The 14366-nt window shown below is 42.8% G+C and overlaps 1 protein-coding gene across 1 annotated transcript in view; it reads right to left on the minus strand.

The window, feature by feature from the left end:
• The window catches only part of LOC126094427 (uncharacterized), a 304150-nt gene that overhangs the window by 224766 nt on the left and 65018 nt on the right, over positions 1-14366 (minus strand). Inside the window, exon 2 of the mRNA XM_049908795.1 lies at positions 12378-12588. Coding sequence (XP_049764752.1) covers positions 12378-12588 — 211 coding nt within the window. The remainder of the gene's footprint in view (positions 1-12377; positions 12589-14366) is intronic.

The following is a 14366-nucleotide window of genomic DNA, read 5'->3' on the forward strand; positions in this document are numbered from 1 at the left end:
GACATGGTGATACTCTAGGATAACGAAGCAACAGCAACCAAATACATAGAAATGCTACAAGAATGTGCACAAAAAATTGGCCTGTAACTCTCTTTCCGTAAATCTTAAATCTTCAGCTCAAAATTATACATCCAAAGTTAAACACAAAATGCGGTAAGATACACATTTCAAAACATCTCACAGAAGGATCGACTACAAAAACTAGAGAGACCCTACAGCAGAGCACAAGACGTACATAATATGAACTGCATGTCCATTCAAACAAACATCAGACGCCACAACAAAGTAATCAAGCCTGAAATACTGTACGCGAGTGAGAAACTAACACTCCATACGAAAAGCGATATGGAAAGCAGAGTGAAATAAAGACACAAAATAACGAGAAATATCATCATCCCAAAGCTGACAGAAGAGAGATATACGAGTAGATTACACTGTAGGAGAACCACAAAAAAAAAATGCGAAACCTAGCAGCAGATGCCAGAAGAAGAAGGTTAAAGTTCTATGGGTACATCAGCAGGCTACCATCAACAAGACTCACCAACAGAATTATGACATACGTGCAAGGGGTCAAGTCAACAATACCGTGGATCACACAAGTCAGACTTGATCTAGAAAAAGCACTAATCGATCCAACAGAAGTTCGACAAGATATACAAATGGAATGTTAGGTCAGGGAAGTCCTAAGGAATCCAGGGACAAAGTAGACTGAGAATAGAAACAGACTCCATGGAGAAGAAATGAGGGAATCGTGGGAAGATATGTAAGAATGCTGAAATGAAGCAGAATGCTTTGCGTCATCCTGCAGGGTCTCAACGCAAATAATGATATACACTCCTGGAAATGGAAAAATGAACACATTGACACCGGTGTGTCAGACCCACCATACTTGCTCCGGACACTGCGAGAGGGCTGTACAAGCAATGATCACACGCACGGCACAGCGGACACACCAGGAACCGCGGTGTTGGCCGTCGAATGGCGCTAGCTGCGCAGCATTTGTGCACCGCCGCCATCGGTGTCAACCAGTTTGCCGTGGCATACGGAGCTCCATCGCAGTCTTTAACACTGGTAGCATGCCGCGACAGCGTGGACGTGAACCGTATGTGCAGTTGACGCACTTTGAGCGAGGGCGTATAGTGGGCATGCGGGAGGTCGGGTGGACGTACCGCCGAATTGCTCAACACGTGGGGCGTGAGGTCTCCACAGTACATCGATGTTGTCGCCAGTGGTCGGCGGAAAGTGCACGTGCCCGTCGACCTGGGACCGGACCGCAGCGACGCACGGATGCACGCCAAGACCGTAGGATCCTACGCAGTGCCGTAGGGGACCGCACCGCCACTTCCCAGCAAATTAGGGACACTGTTGCTCCTGGGGTATCGGCGAGGACCATTCGCAACCGTCTCCATGAAGCTGGGCTACGGCCCCGCACACCGTTAGGCCGTCTTCCGCTCACGCCCCAACATCGTGCAGCCCGCCTCCAGTGGTGTCGCGACAGGCGTCAATGGAGGGACGAATGGAGACGTGTCGTCTTCAGCGATGAGAGTCGCTTCTGCCTTGGTGCCAATGATGGTCGTATGCGTGTTTGGCGCCGTGCAGGTGAGCGCCACAATCAGGACTGCATACGACTGAGGCACACAGGGCCAACACCCGGCATCATGGTGTGGGGAGCGATCTCCTACACTGGCCGTACACCACTGGTGATCGTCGAGGGGACACTGAATAGTGCACGGTACATCCAAACCGTCATCGAACCCATCGTTCTACCATTCCTAGACCGGCAAGGGAACTTGCTGTTCCAACAGGACAATGCACGTCCGCATGTATCCCGTGCCACCCAACGTGCTCTAGAAGGTGTAAGTCAACTACCCTGGCCAGCAAGATCTCCGGATCTGTCCCCCATTGAGCATGTTTGGGACTGGATGAAGCGTCGTCTCACGCGGTCTGCACGTCCACCACGAACGCTGGTCCAACTGAGGCACCAGGTGGAAATGGCATGGCAAGCCGTTCCACAGGACTACATCCAGTATCTCTACGATCGTCTCCATGGGAGAATAGCAGCCTGCATTGCTGCGAAAGGTGGATATACACTGTACTAGTGCCGACATTGTGCATGCTCCGTTGCCTGTGTCTATGTGCCTGTGGTTCTGTCAGTGTGATCATGTGATGTATCTGACCCCAGGAATGTGTCAATAAAGTTTCCCCTTCCTGGGACAATGAATTCACGGTGTTCTTATTTCAATTTCCAGGAGTGTATATATATGTGTGTGTGTGTGTGTGTGTGTGTGTGTGTGTGTGTGTGTGTATGTCTGTCTGTCTGAATTCCTATGTGTGTACAGAGCTCAAACAGTTTTGATGAACATTACGGTTGAGATTTCTTTGCATCTGTATACTAACGTGCCAGTAAGTATTAGCATACCTACGACTCAGCGCAGTCATAGCACTCGTTGACAAAAACACCTTTTAATTCAGTGATTTTTTTTTTTATGTCGAGTGGAACGTGGTAAGCTCGAGCTGTAAGAATACTTGTAGTGTAGAGTTTATTATATGTTTATCTCTGGCTTTGCCGTCTTAGATGTATGCATTTATACATTAAAATATGCACAAAATACTAGAAACATACACTGAAAAATATTCACCGAAAATATACGAATAAGCACTTAAAATGAACGAAACTGTACTTAAAACTAACACAAAACAAACTGAAAAAATAGAATCTAAAAATTTGTTAAGCATTTCTAATATTGCAGTAATACTAAACCAGTTCGAATTGATTTTAGTTGTGCCTCTTATAGTAAATTACTAAGTATTTTTGCACATCTTTCAGAAAAGCTGTCCTTACATATGTCAAAATACTCTTCACATTTGGAAAATTTCCTGTACGTCACATTTCGTTACGAAGTTGATCTCATCGTTGCAATATCACGTGCAAAATTACCCTTGAAAACTATGTCTGATATAATGTTTTTATTTAATTGCAAATTGAACAGCAACGACGCATTTGGCGATTTTGTAATGTATTAAAAATGTATCCTTATAATATTTCATATAAATTGAGGAAACAAGAAATTACTACAGGTATTGTACTGGTTATAACGAAGGAACGTTTCAATGTTATTTTTATTTTTTAACAACCAGAAAGTGGCTGTTCAGTGCTGGATTACCTGATGGTGTGAGACATTAACCCGCTTTTACAGCCAAGAAAAAGAAAAGGTGGGAGTTGTCGTAGAAATAAACTCGATTGATAAGCATTCTTGAATTTTGTTTTCGTAATTCTTCATCACTGTTGATCACCCGTTAGTAAAACTTCACAATCGTTCCGAGAAAAGATCGGCTGACCAGGTAGTAATAAGTTTTACACGCACCGCTGTAACAACGCAAAATTATATTCCTATTTTAACAAATTCTGTCTAACGATAAATAAAATGGGGTAAACTCTACCAAATTGTAGAAACGTTATTTTAAAAATTTCTCATCTAAATCTTCACTTTTCTTGCTTTTTGAGCAGCGAAGATCTTCACCAACTTCTCATGTCGAGCCAGCGCGCATTCTTCCTTTCCGCTGCCATTATGACCTCTTAGGCGCTCGTTGTTCATGGAAGTTCTCAGATAGTTTTTTAATAATATTTAACTTGGAAAAGCTACGCTCAAGAATGGTTCAAATGGCTCTGAGCACTATGCGACTTAACTTCTGAGGTCATCAGTCGCCTAGAACTTAGAACTAATTAAACCTAACTAACCTAAGGACATCACACACATCCATGCCCGAGGCAGGATTCGAAATTGCGACCGTAGCGGTCGCTCGGCTCCAGACTGTAGCACCTAGAACCGCACGGACACTTCGGCCCACCGAGCGAGGTGGCGCAGTGGTTAGACACTGGACTCTCATTCGGAAGGACGACGGTTCAATCCCGCGTCCGGCCATCCTGATTTAGGTTTTCCGTGATTTCCCTAAATCACTCCAGGCAAATGCCGGGATGGTTCCTCTGAAAGGGCACGGCCGACTTCCTTCCCCATCCTTCCCTAATCCGATGAGACCGATGACCACGCTGTCTGGTCTCCTTCCCCAAACCAACCAACCAACCAACACTTCGGCCGGCAGCTACGTTCTGTGGAATCTACAGACACTGGCATGCACAAATATATACTTAACGCAATTGTCTTTTATGGGGATATGGGGAAACGTCTTGCACGTTGCTTGCAAGTTGCGGCTTCAGAGTCAGGTTTACGTGATTTTTGAGTGCTTTCCAGCGCTACACTGAGACAGAGAATAATTGTGAACAATCGTTGAACTACGCCGAAAAACAGATGTAGCGCAGTTACAGATGATTTAACCGCATCACTAACGACCAAGTTCAACTTATGAACACTGCAAGGGGTATAGTGAACTCTTGGATTTTCTTCGATGATACGAGCTTGAGTGCCACTCCTCATACTCTTTGTGCTGCTTCCGTTCTCAACACATTTTATCTGGTAGTCTGAAGCGGTACGCCAAGCTTACACAGTATCTGAAACAACAAATCATTCAGACCTTTTCCAGTAGTGTCAAAAAGTTGCATCTAGTTTGGAAAACACGTCTACTGTTCTAAAAAGCGCGCTTTATTGTTCCTTGGTCTTAAATATGGCATACTGTCCAATAGTGTTGAATAATACAGGCCGGGGTGGCCGAGCGGTTCTAGGCGCTACAGTCTGGAACCGCACGATTATTATGGTCGCAGGTTCGAATCCTACCTCGGGCATGGATGTGTGTGATGTCCTTAGGTTAGTTAGGTTTAAGTAATTCTAAGTTCTAGGGGGACTGATGACCTCAGAAGTTAAGTTCAAAATGGTTCAAATGGCTCTGAGCACTATGGGACTCAACTGCAGAGGTCATTAGTCCCCTAGAACTTAGAACTAGTTAAACCTAACTAACCTAAGGACATCACAAACATCCATGCTCGAGGCAGGATTCGAACCTGCGACCGTAGCGGTCTTGCGGTTCCAGACTGCAGCGCCTTTAACCGCACGGCCACTTCGGTCGGCCAGAAGTTAAGTCCCATAGTGCTCAGAGCCATTTGAACTATTTGTTGAATAATATTTATTTTTGATTATGATATTCTTCATGTCACATATGATCTCATCAGAAATTATGGTACTGATTTCATTTTGTATGCCCTTACTTAAATAAGTAGTCAGTTTCCCAGATATAGTAGCACAATTAATACGGACTTTTAATACTGGATTGAACTTGAGCTTTTGCCTTAAAACGTTTCCATTACCTGGATTTCCCAACATTGTCGACTCGTAATGGATTATTTCTTTCCACATATTATGGAAAACAACCTTAACAAAACCGATCTCTATTAATTTCCTTGCCGCGCGGAGTGGCCGTGCGGTTTGAGGCGTCATGTCACAGATTGCGTGGCCCTCCCGCCCGAGGTTCGAGTCCTCCCTTGGTCAAGGGTGTGTGTGTTGTTCTTAGCATAAGTTAGTTTAAGTAGTGTGTAATAAGTCTAGCGACAGATTACCTCAGCAGTTTGGTCCCTTAGGGATTCACACACATTTGAACTTTTAATTTCCTTACTGATCAGTTGCCTTATCATTAAGTTTGAGTTTTTAATGCTCTGAGAAAGCTCATTCCAATTGCAAATTTCAGTAATATGGTTATAGGACAGTTCATAATTAGCGAGAATTCTGTCAAGCTTTACAGGCTCTTAAACCATTTCTTGTGAGAGAACCAGAACGCGAATTGCACAACTTGTAACGAAAGTAATACGCACTATCTTTCGTTCGATAATATGCAAGCCATGTCCGTTTAACTTTTCGTCATTTGATAGATGATAGCAGCAATGAAAAACTATAAAACATCTTCTTGTCCCACTGTTCCCGGAAAACTTTACATTTTTTTCACTAATGTCTTGCATATCTTCCTGAATTCTTCTTATTCTAAAATTATCATTTATAATACGAGTATCTCTCCAGGTTGCCGAATTGCTAAGATCAGTGACAACTTTAACACCGCTGTCTTTCTTAGATGATTTTCTTTCTCCTTGATGATGTTGGGCTGCTCCGCTTTCTTCTCCTTTACCATTCTCATAAGACGATTCTGCTTGCGAAACAGTTTTATCAGCCACTAGTTCCTGTTTAGAAATGTGCGATTCTTCAGCGATACCAACTGATGGAACTATAGTGACACTATACTAGATCTCATATAATTAAATTTTCCTCGAGATGTATAAGCCTGAAACTAATCTACGATAATGTTAGAAGCAGAAGACCCAGGTGTCCTTGCTTTCTGGGGATGTATGCTAGCCACTACACCACCACAGCAGTATAGGAACTCAACCGCACTGACAACTCTAGCCAATGACGATTTAAGAAGGGCAAAGTAAACTGAAGACATGAACTGAAATTTGTGTTAGGGAGGGCACTGGACTAGCGTTGACCATGCAGCCGCGTTACCTATACTGCTGTGGTGGTGTAATGGCTATCACACCTGTCTAGTAAGCAACGAGCCGTGCTTCAAGTCCTCGCCGTAGTACAAATTTCACTCCATATCTTCAGCTCCTAACATTATTGTATATAACACAACATTATTTCACATTCACAGAAACACTGTCAGTCCGATTTAACAGTATGTTTAATGAAGCCTTTTGCAGCGACTGCTATTTTAGTACGGCACACCTATTTGGCACCCAACTCTTGCATAAAACAAATCACAGCACCACACACAGGCAACTCCGTACTTCACGCACGACTGGGTTGCTAATCCAAGGCGGCGCACACATTAGGGCATCCTAATCAGGGTCCTTGACTCGAGTGTGTCCGGCCTGGGTGTTAGCAATGGAAATCCCAAACTGCATACCAATCGTAAGAGTTGAGGGCTTCACTGCAGGCTACAATTTCACCGGCCTACACGCCGCACTTTACCTAGCATCTGTCTCTGTAGTCCTCAAAGCTGTCCAGGTTAACCCTTCAGCGTGCGCATTTTTTGTAGTAACTCAGCGAAAATAATTTTTTGCTGTCCTATTAGAATTGCGATCAACTGACTATATTTATTTTTGATTATTTTATTTTTGTGATTTTGGACCATATAACCACGGCTCCTGTGTGAGGTATTGAAACTATGGTGGTAAATGGATTTCCCCTTTCCCTTTTGTGAGTTGTTATGTGTTGCCATTACACGTAAAAAACTATGAAAAGTGTTTCCTGCTTTTATTTTACGTTTTCCTTTACTTTATTTAACAAATATTTGTTACTGATATTAAAGTTTACTTACCACAATGCGAAAATTATCCTTGAAACATTATCACACAATAAAGATACGAGCTGATGCAAGTCACAATAATGTATATTGCAGAAGCAAAGCAATGTGTTCCGACAACAGTAGTGATCCCACGACAAACAGAAACTGACTGTTATAGCAGTTTTTATACACCTAGTGCAGTGTACTATCACAGGATGCCACGCATAGACAAACGTGGTAAGATATATACCCAAAAGCTTTGGGATACCCCTAAGTTGGTGCTGAGTATACTTTCCAAAGACTACAAATGACAGATTAGTTTTGTGGTACATATGCTTCCCAACCCCTTCCAGAAACTACTGGTCGTAACTGTACTTCCCAGTGATGTTGTTTGGTGGGATATGTACTTCCCGCACTCCTGAAGGCAATAAACAGAAGCAACAGCTGGCGCAGCGGATTGCCACCAGATGCCAGGAGCGTACAGAAGTGGTAACACATATACTCTTAAACGTTGTAAAAAAAATACGTTTAATGAAGTATATGCCCCACAGCCCATGAAAGGGTTAAGGAGAAGTGGAATGAACAATGAAGGTGCTATCGACAACAGAACTAGCGTGAATTTAGCCATTTAACATTTTAATTTGAATTTGTTTGCTTTTAGCAGGGAAGCAGACTGTTCGTTAAGTAAGGACAAATATTGACAGAATGAAATCACAATGAAATCCAGACCTTTCGCTGCTTACAGGCGCTGATAAATGTCAATGGGGAGAGTTGAAAATGTGTGCCCCGATCGGGACTCGTACCTGGGATCCCCTGCTTAAGTGGCAGACGCTCTATCCGTCTGAGCCACCCAGGACACAGGAGAGAGGACGACTGCAGGGACTTATCTCTGGCACACTCCCCGTAAGACCCACATTACCAACTTACTGTCCACACACTACATTTGTAATGCCCCTGCCCACTATATTCATTACTCGCGGCCGTCAATCTACAGATTCCCCTAAGAGTTCGGGCAGTGTCAATGCTTCCGCACTAAAGAAGACCATTGGCCGGTAAGCCTTACCTAAACGAAGATAGTATCTGTTCTTTCGGACATGTCCGAAAAAACAGATACCATCTTCATATATTCATATAATATTGACAGAAGAAGAAGAATATTGGCCCTCAAGCTCGGGGCTATTCGTGACTGGAGATTTTGCAGTAGTCTCAAACTGGTCTTGACGGCTGGGCGAACCTGTCATGGTCTCATTTGGTGCCATGCATACCACTGCATCAACTTCCACTGTCCAGAAACCACAAACACGGCAGACTGCAGTGGGACTTCTACAGCTGATGACTTTTTCTCTCTGACGACCTCACCCCCCCCCCCCCCCCCCCCACAGAATGATAGAAGGAAGAAAGTCTATCGCTTACTACATTTTAGCAGTTCATGCACTAAAATGCTCTTTACTACTAACTCTATTTGCAACACATGTTGCAGACAGAACTTACATATGTCCCTGAATGTACCTACAAAAATATATCATCGTACGACCATAGTTCAGGAGATATATCGTCATGAACAATAAGATGCGCGTGAAACTGCTGCATCATGCAATACTTTTGAATTTATTATTTCTTTACTACTACCTCTATTCGCTACATGTTTCGCAGATGATATTCACAGATGCTGTTGAACGTACCAAGGAAAATGCATCATTGTACAAGTCATAGTTCAGGAGCTATGATGTCATAAACACTGTCATGCATGTGAAACTGCCGCATCCTACATGACATTTTAATGTATTAATTCTTTACCACTAGCTCTACTCACAGCTTACTTCACAGGCAATAGGAAAATATACAGTGGGTACATATACTACTGGATGTACCTACAAAATTATATCTTTGTACACTCATAGTTCACGAGATACGACGTCATTAATCTTGAATTGCGTGAAAATCAATCTGCAGAACGATATTTACTAGACATACTGATGAAATACGTGCGCAAATACGCGTGAAATATGCTACATAGATGTGAAATGTGTTGTGCTGGCTGAAGAGCCAACACCGTGTTACTAGAGGAGGCCGAAATGCACGTGTTTAGCTCGCGCAGGCTGGCGTGAGGAGGGAAGGACTATACTGACGTGAGATCTGGAACATGACAAGGAACTAGAATTCAGAAAACGGGCGTAGCAAGTTGATACTCAACTTTAATCCATTTATGATGAACGTCGCTCTTGACGGTACATGATTCACAATATTATCTGTTCAGATTATAGTAACTGAATATGGCGCCTTGCTAGGTCGTAGCAAATGACGTAGCTGAAGGCTATGCTTAACGGTCGTCTCTACAAATGAGAGCGTCTGTAGTCAGTGAACCATCGCTAGCAAAGTCGGCTGTACAATTGAGGCGAGTGCTAGGAAGTCTCTCTAGACTAGACTAGACCTGCCGTGTGGCGGCGCTCGGTCTGCAATCACTGATAGTGGCGACACGCGGGTCCGACGTATACTAACGGACCGCGGCCGATTTAAAGGCTACCACCTAGCAAGTGTGGTGTCTGGCCGTGACACCACAAAATGTATTTGGCGTGCGGGTATACGATCAATGCCACAGGTAAAGAGCTTATCCTCAACTCCTGGAACGATTTCAGTAAAATTTGGTACACATGTCAGTTACAATCTGGAAGAAAATGTTGTAGGCTTAGAACCGCCAGTCTCCTACTGAGGTGAGTGTGATAACGTACTGTGGGAAGAGAGGATGAGGAGATGGACACACATTGTGGGAAGAGGAGATAGTCACAGAGGGAAAGAAGAAAGGATGGACAGGAGAGGACGAAGCAGATAGGGAAAGGGGAGAGTAGGAGATGGACATAGAAACAAAAAGGAGGAGATGGACAGATACAGGATGAGGAAAAGATAAGCGGTGAAATGAGGGAGGAGTAGATGAACAGACAGAGGGGGAGGAGGAAGTTGACAGAGAAATGGAAGAGGAGGAGATGGACAGAGAGAGGGCTTGGCAGAAGATTGACACAGAAGAAAAGGGGAAGAGATGAACAGGGAGAGGGGGGAGGAGAGAGACAGAGAGAGGGGGGTGAGTAGAGGGACACAGACAGAGATAGGGAATTTACAAAGAGATGGGGTCAGGGAGGTGGAATTAGTGGGGGTGGGAGGAAATGGTCAGAAAGGGGAAGGAGATCTACAGAGAGAGAGAAGATGGAGAGAGATAGGGGGGACAAGGAGATGGACTAACAGAAGACTGGAACACATACACTGCTGGGTAACGCCAGGTACTCAGCTGTTTCGAAATAAAGGAGTGACGCAAAACTTTTCTTGACATGTGTAGTTACTGTAGAGCCTGCCGTCTTAAATGATGAATGATATAATTTTCTATTTTGTTCTATTAACACTTGTACAGTTTTCAGTCCCTTTTTTAAAATCATATTTGAGTTTGTGTTCGCTAATGCTCTAGAAAACATTTCCGAAGTGTTTTGTTTAATCAGCACATACTGTTGAGTGCCACAGATAAAAAACGTCTGCTGTACTTCACATAAGATTCGTTCTTGAATGCTGCGTACTAAAGACTACCTGAACAACGACCACACATCCTGTGCACAGTGGAAATTATGCACACTGGTGACATGACTTGGATAGTCAAGTGCTCCGTTCTTACATGTAAGGGACGAAAATTATTACACACTAGGCATATGTAAACATAACTGACAAGAAGACGATGTCCTCTTAAAAAGAACGATAGGCATAAGGCTGAAATCGCAGTCGTAATGAATAGACAGTATTAACAGCAGTCCACTGAAAAGTACTATCCTTTCTAAAATACTGCACGACTATGGACGCCAGTAAAAGTAAAATGTCAATATGTTGTGTACAGAGAAAAAGACCACTACAGATTAGATTAGATTAGATTTACTTTCATTCCAATTGATCCGTAGTGAGGAGGTCCTCCAGGATGTGGAACATGTCAGAAAAACAACAATACATGACAAATATTTACAACTAAACCAAATAAGTATACTTGAAAAAAGAGACAGCATTGGTCGTATATTTTTCTATTGCAAAATCGATTTTCTGTCACTGAGTGACCATCTTCAGTGCTATATTGTATAACAAATTGGGATGCACTGTTGTTACTAAGCTTACGGCAATCACATAGATTTTGCAATAGAAAAATATACGACCAATGCTGTCTCTTTTTTCAAGTATACCTGTTACCTGGTCGTAGTGCACAAGACAACATGGAGTCGCCAATCAATAAACCAAATAAGCTAATGTACCATTCCACAGGTCCCAAGTGGAATGATCGTCATTTTTTAATGAACACTAAGAGTCATTTTACAAATACTAATGCACTGAATTTAAAATAAAAAAGTTTTTTATTTATTTATAAGGTAATAAACATGTAATACAACTACTGTAATACTTATTTACAATGAACACATTACTGCACTGAAATGGTGCAGAAGTTAGATTATACTTACACACAACCACACACACACACACACACACACACACACACACAGAAAGAGACACAAATTTTCAGTGAACACATTACTGCACTGAAATTGTGCAGAAGATATGTTGTACTTATATACAAATCAGTTGGTTTTACTAAGAAATTCATCAATGGAGTAGAAGGAGTTGGCCACCAATAAATCCTTTAGGCTTCTCTTAAACTGAATTTCATTGGTTGTTAAGCTTTTTATGGCTGCTGGCAAGTTATTGAAAATGTGTGTTCCTGAATAATGCACACCTTTTTGTACAAGACTAAGTGACTTTAAATCCTTGTGAAGATTATTCTTATTTCTAGTATTGATTCCATGAATTGAGCTGTTGGTTTGAAAAAGTGATATATTTTTAATGACAAATTTCATTAAGGAATAAATATATTGGGAAGCTGTAGTTAGTATCCCTAGTTCCCTAAACAGGCTTCTGCAGGATGTTCTTGAGTTCACACCACATATAATTCTTACTGCACGTTTTTGTGCCCGGAAAACTTTAGCTTGGCTTGATGAATTACCCCAAAAAATAATTCCATATGACATTATGGAATGAAAGTAACAATATTATACATTGCAAGTTTGATGAATTTTGAAAACATGGGTAACTATTATACACACCAATAGTTGCCATAAGTACTGGCCAGATTTACTCACTGGAGTCGAACCCTGGATTGATCGGAGCTACGGTGACGCCCCTCAGCAGAGCACCGGCCATGACGGGCGTGAACTGTGGGACGATGCTGGTGGCCACCACTAGCACGTCGCCGGGCTTCAAACCACGTTCTCTGAGCTCCAAGGCGACGCCAGCAGCGCGCTGCGACAGCTCGCGGTAGGAGACGGTAAGGCGGCCCAGCTCTGGGTACACCTGCAACACGGTGTACAGCTGTCAGTTCCCAGCAGGAGAGGAGCATCAAAGCTATTCCGATGTGATCTTATGCACGGTCCCTGAAGATAAAGTGGACTGATAGCTCAACGTTCTCCGCAGAATCAGCAAGTAGAGGGATCAGATGATAGGATGTAAGACATCTGGAGCGACTTTCGTGTTACTAGAAGGAGCTGTACGGGACTGAAAATACAGGTTTATTTTGCTGCATGGGAACAAATTACAGGAAACGATTTCAGAGTATACAGAGCAAGAAAGATCTTAGGGCCTATGGCTGGATATGCATTGTGTCTATTCTACAAGTTCTTCATTAACTCATTAGGTCTCTACAGCACAACACTGTGCACAATATGCTGTGAAGAGACCACCATTAGAAGATGTGTTCAAAGTGGCTCTAACCATGTCTGAACACTATGCAGTAGTGGCTGATACCCACGATTGTATCTGCACTTGAACGCCGTCACAGGCAGCGTGACTACTTTGTTCCAGTGCCTGCACATCTGGGATACACTCCATAGTACACGATTTCTTACATGTCCCCAACAGGCACATATTTAAAGTGTCAAGGTCTGGTAACTGGGAGGGATATGGGGGGGGGGGGGGGGGGATATGGGACCGAGCTGTCAGAAGGATAGGATGTTGAGATGTCTCCAAATGAAAATGCAGAAGTGAGGAGGACCACCATCATATAATAGCAAACTTTAGCTGAGTCAGTCAGTAGCAATGGACACACAAATATTAATGACAGTACATTGAAAGGGTGCAGTACTGCTTGACATAGAAAACGTGTACAACAACAGACTTCGTTGTTCTTGTCAGAACAGCATTTTCTTGTATAACAACACCATTTTATTTAACACACCGAAACCGGATACCAATGTAGGAAATAAAGACAAGTTATTTATTTAATTATTCATATGTGCACTTCCTTAAATTAGATCCCTATATCCAGTTTGGTGATGTTTGTGAACTGAATGAATGACTAGTCGTCTGCTGACCAGAGATAATGAAGGTAGATTCTATAATCATCTTTGAGGCTGTCCTCTGGTCAACTTAAGCCGAACCAAAGAGGGGAAGTACTCCAGAGCACTAGAGACCCTGGAATGTGGCTGACCAATTCGGTGGCAAGGTCCTCCCCCACTTCTGTGGAAGCACGGGATGACCTGATGAACGGCCAAGTTTCAGCACTCTGTCGCTGGTTCCTCAGGTGTGAAGACGTGTTTTATTCATGCTCCATAAAAAGAAATTTAAATGAAAATGGTATGCATGTGGAATATTTAAGAGTAGATAAAAATAATGATTTCTTTTTTCAGAAGCTTTTGGTCGGAGGCTCATGTGGACTGTTCGAAAAAGATAGGCAGGTAAAATTCATGTGGAAAATAAGATTCTTCGGAAATGACCAACGGTAACAACGAAACCACGTGTTGTAATTATGAGATGAAATACTTGCATGTGGTAATATTAAGATGAAATACTTGAGTGTGTAAATCTAAGTTAAAATATTTAGGAACTGTGTCTGCAGAACTTGAATTAAAGACAAGCACTTCCACATGGTGAGTACAGTAGGAGTCTCAAACTGACTACGAGACAATAAAAAAAATAGAAGTGCTTGTCCAAGCTTTCAGTTGAGGATCTGTGTGTGAGATACCAAAATTTCCATTATGAGATACATTCGTGTGACGCTAGCTTGATATTCTGAGAGAGAATTAAGGTGAGTCAGCCATCTATCCGGTAATACCACGTGGGTTGCATTTGCACAG

The sequence above is a fragment of the Schistocerca cancellata genome, chromosome 8, assembly GCF_023864275.1.
Source record: "Schistocerca cancellata isolate TAMUIC-IGC-003103 chromosome 8, iqSchCanc2.1, whole genome shotgun sequence".
Taxonomy (NCBI): domain Eukaryota; kingdom Metazoa; phylum Arthropoda; class Insecta; order Orthoptera; family Acrididae; genus Schistocerca; species Schistocerca cancellata.